Below are 12,173 nucleotides of genomic sequence, written 5' to 3' on the forward strand. Positions count from 1 at the left end.
TGTCTGGATACCTGTGTACGTTTCATCCTGTCTGGATACCTGTGTACGTTTCATCCTGTCTGGATACCTGTGTACGTTTCATCCTGTCTGGATACCTGTGTACGTTTCATCCTGTCTGGATACCTGTGTACGTTTCATCCTGTCTGGATACCTGTGTACGTTTCATCCTGTCTGGATACCTGTGTACGTTTCATCCTGTCTGGATACCTGTGTACGTTTCATCCTGTCTGGATACCTGTGTACGTTTCATCCTGTCTGGATACCTGTGTACGTTTCATCCTGTCTGGATACCTGTGTACGTTTCATCCTGTCTGGATACCTGTGTACGTTTCATCCTGTCTGGATACCTGTGTACGTTTCATCCTGTCTGGATACCTGTGTTCGTTTCATCCTTTCTGGATACCTGTGTACGTTTCATCCTGTCTGGATACCTGTGTACGTTTCATCCTGTCTGGATACCTGTGTACGTTTCATCCTGTCTGGATACCTGTGTACGTTTCATCCTGTCTGGATACCTGTGTACGTTTCATCCTGTCTGGATACCTGTGTACGTTTCATCCTGTCTGGATACCTGTGTACGTTTCATCCTGTCTGGATACCTGTGTACGTTTCATCCTGTCTGGATACCTGTGTACGTTTCATCTTGTCTGGATACCTGTGTACGTTTCATCCTTTCTGGATACCTGTGTACGTTTCATCCTGTCTGGATACCTGTGTACGTTTCATCCTGTCTGGATACCTGTGTACGTTTCATCCTGTCTGGATACCTGTGTACGTTTCATCCTGTCTGGATACCTGTGTACGTTTCATCCTGTCTGGATACCTGTGTACGTTTCATCCTGTCTGGATACCTGTGTACGTTTCATCCTGTCTGGATACCTGTGTACGTTTCATCCTGTCTGGATACCTGTGTACGTTTCATCCTGTCTGGATACCTGTGTACGTTTCATCCTGTCTGGATACCTGTGTACGTTTCATCCTGTCTGGATACCTGTGTACGTTTCATCCTGTCTGGATACCTGTGTACGTTTCATCCTGTCTGGATACCTGTGTACGTTTCATCCTGTCTGGATACCTGTGTACGTTTCATCCTGTCTGGATACCTGTGTACGTTTCATCCTGTCTGGATACCTGTGTACGTTTCATCCTGTCTGGATACCTGTGTACGTTTCATCCTGTCTGGATACCTGTGTTCGTTTCATCCTTTCTGGATACCTGTGTACGTTTCATCCTGTCTGGATACCTGTGTACGTTTCATCCTGTCTGGATACCTGTGTACGTTTCATCCTGTCTGGATACCTGTGTACGTTTCATCTTGTCTGGATACCTGTGTACGTTTCATCCTTTCTGGATACCTGTGTACGTTTCATCCTGTCTGGATACCTGTGTACGTTTCATCCTGTCTGGATACCTGTGTACGTTTCATCCTGTCTGGATACCTGTGTACGTTTCATCCTGTCTGGATACCTGTGTACGTTTCATCCTGTCTGGATACCTGTGTACGTTTCATCCTGTCTGGATACCTGTGTACGTTTCATCCTGTCTGGATACCTGTGTACGTTTCATCCTGTCTGGATACCTGTGTACGTTTCATCCTGTCTGGATACCTGTGTACGTTTCATCCTTTCTGGATACCTGTGTACGTTTCATCTTGTCTGGATACCTGTGTACGTTTCATCCTGTCTGGATACCTGTGTACGTTTCATCCTGTCTGGATACCTGTGTACGTTTCATCCTGTCTGGATACCTGTGTTCGTTTCATCCTTTCTGGATATCTGTGTGCTTTTAATGAATGGTGTAAATGCATGCGGTTGGTTGTGGTTTTATTGAATGACACTATTTCACACGTGGTGTAAATGCATGCAATTGGTTGTGGTTTCAATGAATGACACTCTATTTCACACGTGGTGTAAATGTACGTGGTTGGTGTGGTTTTAATGACTGACACTCTATTTCACACGTGGTGTAAATGTACGTGGTTGAGTGTGGTTTTAATGACTTACACTCTATTTCACACGTGGTGTAAATGTACGTGGTTGAGTGTGGTTTTAATGACTGACACTCTATTTCACACGTGGTGTAAATGTACGTGGTTGGTTGTGGTTTTAAAGAATGACACACTATTAAACACGTGGTGTAATTGTATGTGGTTGGTTGAGGTTTTAATGAATGGTGTAAATGTATGTGGTTGATTGTGGTTTTAATGAATGACACTCTATTTCACACGTGGTGTAAATGTACGTGGTTGAGTGTGGTTTTAATGACTGACACTATTTCACACGTGGTGTAAATGTACGTGATTGAATGTGGTTTTAATGACTGACACTCTATTTCACACGTGGTGTAAATGTACATGGTTGCGTGTGGTTTTAATGACTGACACTATTTCACACGTGGTGTAAATGTACGTGGTTGAATGTGGTTTTAATGAATGGCATTCTATTTCACACGTGGTGTAAATGTACGTGGTTGAATGTGGTTTTAATGAATGGCATTCTATTTCACACGTGGTGTAAATGTACATGGTTGAATGTGGTTTTAATGAATGACACTATTAAACACATGGTGTAAATGTACATGGTTGAATGTGGTTTTCCTGAACGACACTCGATAAAACATGTGGTGTAAATGTGCGTGGTTGATTGTGGTTTTAATGAATGACACTATTAAACACGTGGTGTAAATGTATGTGGTTGATTGTGGTTTTAATGAATGGCACTATTAAACATGTGTAAATGTACATGGTTGATTGTGGTTTTTTTGAATGGCACTTAAACATGTGGTGTAAATGTACGTGGTTGATTGTGGTTTTTTTGAATGGCACTATTAAACATGTGTAAATGTACGTGGTTGATTGTGGTTTTTTTGAATGGCACTTAAACATGTGGTGTAAATGTACGTGGTTGCTTGTGGTTTTTTGAATGGCACTATTAAACATGTGTAAATGTTCACGGTTGATTGTGGTTTTTTTGAATGGCAATATTAAACATGTGTAAATGTTCACGGTTGATTGTGGTTTTTTTGAATGGCACTTAAACATGTGGTGTAAATGTACGTGGTTGATTGTGGTTTTTTGAATGGCACTATTAAACATGTGTAAATGTACACGGTTGAGTGTGGTTTTTTTTGAATGGCACTTAAACATGTGGTGTAAATGTACACGGTTGATTGTGGTTTTTTTGAATGGCACTATTAAACATGTGTAAATGTACGTGGTTGAGTGTGGTTTTTTTGAATGGCACTATTAAACATGTGTAAATGTTCACGGTTGATTGTGGTTTTTTTGAATGGCATTATTAAACGTGTAAATGTACACGGTTGAGTGTGGTTTTTTTTTTGAATGGCACTGAAACGTGTGGTGTAAATGTACGTGGTTGATTGTGGTTTTTTTTTGAATGGCACTATTAAACATGTGTAAATGTTCACGGTTGATTGTGGTTTTATTGAATGGCACTATTAAACATGTGTAAATGTACGTGGTTGAGTGTGGTTTTTTTGAATGGCACTATTAAACATGTGTAAATGTTCACGGTTGATTGTGGTTTTTTTGAATGGCATTATTAAACGTGTAAATGTACACGGTTGAGTGTGGTTTTTTTTTGAATGGCACTGAAACATGTGGTGTAAATGTACGTGGTTGATTGTGGTTTTTTTGAATGGCACTATTAAACATGTGTAAATGTACACGGTTGAGTGTGGTTTTTTTTGAATGGCACTTAAACATGTGTAAATGTTCACGGTTGATTGTGGTTTTTTTGAATGGCACTATTAAACATGTGTAAATGTACACGGTTGAGTGTGGTTTTTTTTTTTTTGAATGGCACTTAAACATGTGGTGTAAATGTACACGGTTGATTGTGGTTTTTTTGAATGGCACTATTAAACATGTGTAAATGTACACTGTTGATTGTGGTTTTTTTGAATGGCACTATTAAACATGTGTAAATGTACACTGTTGATTATGGTTTTTTTTTTTGAATGGCACTGAAACATGTGGTGTAAATTTACACGGTTGATTGTGGTTTTTTTGAATGGCACTATTAAACATGTGTAAATGTACACTGTTGATTGTGGTTTTTTTGAATGGCACTATTAAACATGTGTAAATGTACACGGTTGAGTGTGGTTTTTTTTTTTTGAATGGCACTTAAACATGTGGTGTAAATGTACACGGTTGATTGTGGTTTTTTTGAATGGCACTATTAAACATGTGTAAATGTACGTGGTTGAGTGTGGTTTTTTTGAATGGCACTATTAAACATGTGTCAATGTTCACGGTTGATTGTGGTTTTTTTGAATGGCAATATTAAACATGTGTAAATGTTCACGGTTGATTGTGGTTTTTTTGAATGGCACTTAAACATGTGGTGTAAATGTACGTGGTTGATTGTGGTTTTTTGAATGGCACTATTAAACATGTGTAAATGTACGTGGTTGAGTGTGGTTTTTTTGAATGGCACTATTAAACATGTGTAAATGTTCACGGTTGATTGTGGTTTTTTTGAATGGCATTATTAAACGTGTAAATGTACACGGTTGAGTGTGGTTTTTTTTTGAATGGCACTGAAACATGTGGTGTAAATGTACGTGGTTGATTGTGGTTTTTTTGAATGGCACTATTAAACATGTGTAAATGTTCACGGTTGATTGTGGTTTTATTGAATGGCACTATTAAACATGTGTAAATGTACACGGTTGAGTGTGGTTTTTTTTGAATGGCACTTAAACATGTGTAAATGTACACGGTTGATTGTGGTTTTTTTGAATGGCACTATTAAACATGTGTAAATGTACACGGTTGAGTGTGGTTTTTTATTTTTTTGAATGGCACTTAAACATGTGGTGTAAATGTACACCATTGATTGTGGTTTTTTTGAATGGCACTATTAAACATGTGTAAATGTACACGGTTGATTGTGGTTTTTTTGAATGGCACTATTAAACATGTGTAAATGTACACGGTTGAGTGTGGTTTTTTTTTTTTTTGAATGGCACTATTAAACATGTGTAAATGTACACGGTTGAGTGTGGTTTTTTTTTTTTGAATGGCACTTAAACATGTGGTGTAAATGTACACGGTTGATTGTGGTTTTTTTGAATGGCACTATTAAACATGTGTAAATGTACACGGTTGAGTGTGGTTTTTTTTGAATGGCACTTAAACATGTGTAAATGTACACGGTTGATTGTGGTTTTTTTGAATGGCACTATTAAACATGTGTAAATGTACGAGGTTGAGTGTGGTTTTTTTTGAATGGCACTTAAACATGTGGTGTAAATGTACACGGTTGATTGTGGTTTTTTTGAATGGCACTTAAACATGTGGTGTAAATGTACATGGTTGAGTGTGGTTTTTTTGAATGGCACTTAAACATGTGGTGTAAATGTACACGGTTGATTGTGGTTTTTTTGAATGGCACTCAAACATGTGGTGTAAATGTCCACGGTTGATTGTGGTTTTTTTGAATGGCACTATTAAACATGTGTAAATGTACGTGGTGGAGTGTGGTTTTTTTGAATGGTACTTAAACATGTGGTGTAAATGTACATGGTTGATTGTGGTTTTTTGAATGGCATGATTAAACATGTGGTGTAAATGTACGTGGTTGATTGACATGTCGATGCTTCACCTTTTTAATCATCGTTGAGGCACAGCTTGGATTTTGTTATTTATTTCCCAGACCGAGTGGGCAGTGTGAGTACCCTCGACTCCCTAGATTTTACCCGCTACTCGGATGATGGCACCCGGGAGATGGAGGAGAGAGTGGCAGGTGAGTGCTCGCACATGACATTCATTTCTCACCACTCTGTATCCTTATCAGTTGTCTCCACTTTATATAAACTAGCTGTATGTGTCTATGATATATTGTTGTGGAAATGGGCCCTTAGTGGGTTATTAAATATACGATTAGCCCAGATCCCCCCTTAAATGCGTATTTAGCCAGGTTGTTTGGTAAACGGACGTTACATGTGTGTCGGGAGGTGTAGCAGGCTGTCCAGTGTTCATACAGTAGTGGTGTACCGAGAGGCGCCTTCTTTTTCCTTCCCCCCCTCCTAACGAGCCCCCACCCAGCGCCCTAACAGTCAGTCAGCAAGACGTGCCAGCAACCCATTGGCAGAGAGCTGTTGCAAACTCGAACGATGGACCAATCACATGTCCCCGTGGTGGTCGAAAAGGCCAGCCCCGAAAGGCAAGGAAGGAACTGCTTTGTCTGTCTGCGATCTGCGTTATGAGGAGTGGCTTGGTCGGCTTTTCCTCCTCGGCCATGGATCCAGCCTGCGGGTCATCCACAGGTTCATCCTGAGTCCAGCCACGGGGCCTCTGACTGGCCTTGCTCCCTGCGTGGCTGGACCATGTCGTCTTTTCATCCCATCGATCCACCTGCAGAGTCCAACACCCAGATTAGGCCTAGTCTGGTGAAAAGGCCAGGCCTGCATTCGCATACTGGACCTTGTGAGAAACCAGCTGGAACGTACCATAGATCTTCCTCTCCTGTGCCGTCGACCTTACAGGGGCTGGACGCGCCCAGGCTGGTGCATGAGCGGTGCCGACAAAAGGACGTCGTCGCCGCCATCTTGCCATGCGGCATGCGCGAGCGATGCCGATAGGAGTACGAGCGCGATCTTGCCACGCTGCATGCTTGAGTTGGGCGCTCGAATCTGGCACCATCGGCTTGTCACGAGCCGCATTTGTGCCTTCGACACTTTTGCTCTCGTCCATGAGGCACCACCAAGTACTCCGTGTCTTGTCTGCATGTTGTCCAGGCCTAAGGTTTATTTTGCTAGGGCTCCCTTTGAAACCCTAATCAATAGCTCCCTCAGTAAGAGCGGGTTATAGATTAATTATAACATTCGTGAATGCTTTGCTTGTGTCGTGCTCCCCGATGTGTCCCCAATAAATCTGGCTGATTTATACGAAATTTGCCACCTTGAATTTATTCGTGCTGCATTGAGGAACAATCGCTCGATTTGTATTTAAAACCAAACTGGCTACGGACTGGCAGACTTCGCTCGGTCTCTGATCAAACCCAGTCTGCAGCCAGGGTCGAAATCCCCAACTGGCAAGGCACAGGGGTACTTTGGTATCATGATCTGAGGCGCGTGACCCGAGACCTGTGCCGAACTGGCCGGCGTTGTAACCCCTGAGACGGCGGTGCTGTTAAGCGCCATCAAATTCTCAACAATATAAACTAGCTGTGTGTAATCTCCATTATAATACCAAGCTTGCACACTAAAAACTCGGCTCGCCGTCACACGATCCCTATGAAATTGCTGTGGCACTTAGCGGACATGCCGACAATGTTTGGGAAGTCTTGGCATTCCATAGTACCACTTGCATTTTGCACAAGGAGTATTTTTGTCATTTCCCGTGTACGGTCTGTCGTCTGCTACCAGCTATGTTGTACTGCTATCCCGTGCATGTGCACGGGTATCGCTTGTATGATATATAAACTAGCTGTGTGTATATGATTTATAAACTAGCTGTGTGTATATGATATATGAACTGGCTGTGTGTATATAATATATGAACTAGCTGTGTGTATATGATATAAGCCTGATGTTGGCTTCGTGGTTAGGGTGGCGGCTTGGGATCCCAGGGTCCTGAGTTCAAGCCCCGTTGGCTGCTGAATTAACACCAGGGGTTGACTCAGCCTGTCATCCTTCCGAGGTCGGTGCAATGAGTACCAGTGTACTGGTCCCGGTGTATGCCCCGGTTGGAATAGGTGTACCATATCCCTGTGTGTCGTAAGAGGAGACCAGGGTTGGCGTCAGGAAGGGCATCCGGCCATAAAACATTGCCTCAAGAAAAAGCCAACCCCTGCACAGCAGTGAAAAATGGCTATAAAACGGTCATTTATTTTTTTGTGTGTGTGTATATGATGTATAAACCAGCTGTGTGTATATGATATATTAACTAGCTGTGTGTATGATATATAAACTAGCTGTGTGTATATGATATATTGTTACGGGGTCGGGACGTCGGCCGTGAGCGCGACCGCTAGACGGAGCCGCAAGTCGACTCGACCGATCGCCCGGAATTCAAATTGTACTTCTCCGGAGAAGACGGGTCCCTTTTAGACCGAAATCCGCCAATGGGTAGACCACTTTGGGTAGGGTCGATTGCTAACTTCAATTTACCTAAGTACCCACGTGGCCAACTACCGGGGAATTTCACCCTCGATGGAACTCGTACAAAACCGAGCCGCTTGGCAAGCTCGTTCCGTGTGCGATCCCGAGCGGTTTTAATTGCCAAGAACCGTCAGACCGAATTATCCTGCAACCACGGCAATGGCCAACTAATCCCTCACACACGACATGCTCAGTCAATGAAAGAAGGAATGCGGATGAGCTGAAAACATTTAACAATTGGGGTTTATTTATACTGCAATGGGGAAATGAGGGGAGCACATAAAGCAGAGCTATACCAAATATAAGAAATGCAATGCAATCATATACAGCACACAAAGCAGTTAACAGTTTTCTACTTGTTAGACGGGCCCACGGACACACACACACACACACACACACACACACACACACACACACACACACACACACACACACACACACACACACACACACACACACACACACACACACACACAAGAAATGGTGGCTCATGCCTTTAATACAGACTTCAGTTCGGAGGGACAGATGAACTGAAGCCCAGGGCCTATCTGGGATCTTTCCACCTCGTGTGGTCTTCCAGCTGTTCGGACCAGGCACCAGCGAGGGCGAGCTGGTTCCAACCACCACGAGCCGCGATTCTTTCCGAGCTCCGGCGGATCCGCTCGCGCTCCGGAACACTTGCTGGTGAGACAAGGCGCCGATCCTTCCTGAAGATGCGTCGCTTCCCCGAAGAACCACCGACCAAGATGAGGCCAAGGAGTCGCACCAAGCCAGGAACCAAGCAGAGACCACAAAGAGCTCCACGAACCAAGAAGAGCCAGCCGAACCAGACCACGAAGCAGAGCAAAAACCGAACCAGCACCAGAACACCCCCCCCCCCGAGCCAAGCAGAGGGTCCCCTTCTTATCCTTCTCAGCCCCGCCTCGCTTCCGGCGTGACTCATTCACCCTCGTGCGCTGCCCCCCGCAACCACGGGTGGGGGCTGTTTACCTTGCTTTCTGCCGGACCCGCCCCAACCGTCATTCCTGTTTACGCTGTTGAATCTTGGGACGGGAGGGTTCTTCTTCTCCTTTGCGGAGGAGGGTCGTTCTTCTTTGTTGTTCTGATTGAACCCTAACTATTAAAATAAATCAGCGCATTTACATAGATTTACCCATTAAACAATGGAAGGCGAGCTATCTATAGAACACGTACTTACCGAGATAACTGAGCTAAAGGACCTGAATGTTGAGTGTGATCGATTTCCAAATTCGCAATAATATAAACAAACTCTGTGTATATGATATATAAACTCGCTGTGTGTATGATATATAAACTATCTGTGTATATATATGATATATTGTTACTAATCTGGAAGCCATGAGCACTCAACATGCACGTCCTATAGCTCAGTTATTTCGATAAGTAAATGTGAATAGATAGCTCCCCGTCCCTTGTTTAATGGGTAATTAAATGTTCATGCGCTGCGGATTTATTTTGATAGTTAGGACTTTTACATCTACAACTACAACAACGACAACCCTCTGCTCCCAGCATTCTCCGCGCACTCGCTGGTATGCGGGTGTGTGTGGAATTCGTTTGTGGATGGAATTCCATTCCCAAATACGGTCATGAACCGGTTCGCTTGGCTGCGCGCTAAATAAGGGAATGCGTTGTGTCCCACCCAATGAGAGCGGGCCACGATGAGTGAACCATGCAAAAAAGGGGACAAAGGAACGGAGAGCAAATAATCGGGTGGATCTGCTCGAGCGGGTAGAAAAGAATGCCCCCGGTCTTCACCAGCGCGTGCTCTGGTTCCCGGCTCATCTCGTCGCTGGCATGGTCTGGCTCTCTGCGCTCATCTCATCGCTGGCGTGCTCTGGTTCCCGGCTCATCTCGTCGCTGGCGTGGTCTGCGTCGGCTGCCCTTGGTCCGTTCTTGCCGACCAGTGCTCCGGGAAGGTGCGGACGTTGAGCCGCGCGCTCGCGGCCACGTAGCCAGCCACTTTCTCGTCCCTCAGCTCGACTTCCCTCCGAACTGAAGAGATAATAAAGACCATTTTAGGTCCTTTTCTTTTGGGTGTGCGTCTGTCTGTTGGCCCATATTTAAGTAGGAATTGTTTCAGTGCTTGTGTGTAAATTTGCATTCTCCATTCGTCGTGATAACTCTGCCCTTACCTGCTTCCCTCGTTTCCCCGATTGCTGTGAATCAATACCCTATGTGTTAAATGTATCAGCTCGTTCGTGTCCGTTCCTTCATTGGCTTAGCATGGCGCGTGTTGGTGAATTAAAACGGCCGTTGCCACTGTAAGTGTACATTTGGACCGACGGGACTTCGGCAACCATCCGATCTGGTTGCGCACGGGTCAGGCACGCTAACGGCCCGACTCGTACAAGTGCCGTCGAGGGTGTGAATCCTCGGTAGATCGCCACGTGGTCCTCGAGGTATTTTGAAGATTGGCAAATAACCCTGTACCACGTAGTGGAATTATTGATGATTCACGGTCCGGTAAGGGACCCGTACCCCCGGAGTTTTCCGAAAGGTACGATCTAGATTCCGGGTGTTCGGTAGAGTCGACCCTACTGCTCCACCTCGCAGTCGTGCTCGCAGCCGATACCCGGCCCACAACAATATAAACTAGCTGTGTGTATATGATATATAAACTAGCTCTGTGTATATGATATATAAACTAGCCGTGTGTATATGATATATAAACTTGCTGTGTGTATATGATATCTTGTTGTGGCTGGGTATCGGTGACGAGCACGACAGCAAAATGGAGCAGTAGAGTCGGCTCCACCGAACACCCGGAATCTAGATCGTACCTTTTTGATAACCCTGAAGGTACAGGTCGCTTACAGGACCGTGAATCGTCAATAATTCAACCGCATGGGACAGGGTTATTTATCAAACTTCAAAATACCTTGAGGCCCACGTGGCGAGCTACCAAGGAATTCACACCCTCGACGGAGCTCAAACGGGGCGAGCCGTTACAGTGCTCGACCCGTGCGTAACCTGTGCGGATGGTTACCGATGTCCCGTCGGTCCAAATGCACAACTATGGCAGCAACGACCTTTTTAATCACCCAACACGTACCGTGCTAAACCAATGAAGAAAAGGACAAGGACGAGCTGAAACGTTCAACAAAATGGATATTTATTTACAATAGGGGGGAGGGAACACAAGGAGCAGAGATTAACCGACTAAAAGAAATGCAAGTATGTACAAAGCACTTAAACAATTCTACTTGAAGACGGGCCTACAGACACACACGCACACACAAATACCCAAAAGAAGTGATGGCCGCAGCCTTTATTCGGCCCTCCAGCTCGGGAGGGAAGGTGAGCCGAAGGGGAGAACCTATCTCGCACCTCCCCGCCTCGTGCGGTTTTCGATGATCCTGGTTCGACGGGAACCCACAACACAATGCAAGGATGGACGCCAGCCGGCGCGAAGGTGGACCAGACCGAACACCGGCAAGCCAGACGGGACGACCAGGCGACGAGGCTCACAAGGCGACCAGGCAACGCAACCTTCGTGTTCCAGCCAGAACGCCCCGAACAATTCAACTGGCCAACGCTCCTGCCACGAGCACACCGTCTCTCCTCAACGCTGGTCCAGACAACCACTCTTTCTCCTCAGGCGGGAGGGTCTTCTTTTCTGGCCACTCGCCTCCTGATTGGATGGTTGCGCCGTGTGAGTCGCTCGTCGGCCCCTTGATTGGCCGAAAGGGCACCAAGTCTGCTGATTAGACTGGGGGGACGTGACGGCCATCACGGCAGACCGCCCCTCAAACAAGGAGAGTAACATGGTCCTGCGTGGGCTGCGCTTATTGGACAACCGGTGGCAACCTCGCTCGCATCTCCTGGATTGGGCGAGAGAGACGTCAGGTCCTTGTGAACTCCGCCCACGTACGTGCTGACACACACGCTTGTAATGGTGCCGGTGGAGGATGGTGGAAGGAAGCGAAGGCAGGTATTGTCGGTGTTGTTGTTGTTATAAAAATGTAAAAGAAAACCCTGACTATCAAAATAACTCCGCAGCGCATGAACATTTAATTCCC

General features: G+C 45.1%; 1 protein-coding gene across 15 annotated transcripts in view; it reads left to right on the forward strand.

Annotated features, from left to right (window-relative positions):
• The window catches only part of RELCH (RAB11 binding and LisH domain, coiled-coil and HEAT repeat containing), a 169,256-nt gene that overhangs the window by 3,277 nt on the left and 153,806 nt on the right, over window positions 1-12,173 (forward strand). For all 15 annotated transcript variants that reach the window (XM_085847659.1, XM_085847661.1, XM_085847664.1 and 12 more), the window contains exon 2: window positions 5,682-5,771. In XM_085847659.1, the coding sequence (XP_085703785.1) occupies window positions 5,682-5,771 (90 nt within the window). The remainder of the gene's footprint in view (window positions 1-5,681; window positions 5,772-12,173) is intronic.

This window comes from Eptatretus burgeri, chromosome 11 (genome assembly GCF_056783735.1).
Source record: "Eptatretus burgeri isolate ZD-2024b chromosome 11, Ebu_testis_v1, whole genome shotgun sequence".
Lineage (NCBI taxonomy): Eukaryota > Metazoa > Chordata > Myxini > Myxiniformes > Myxinidae > Eptatretus > Eptatretus burgeri.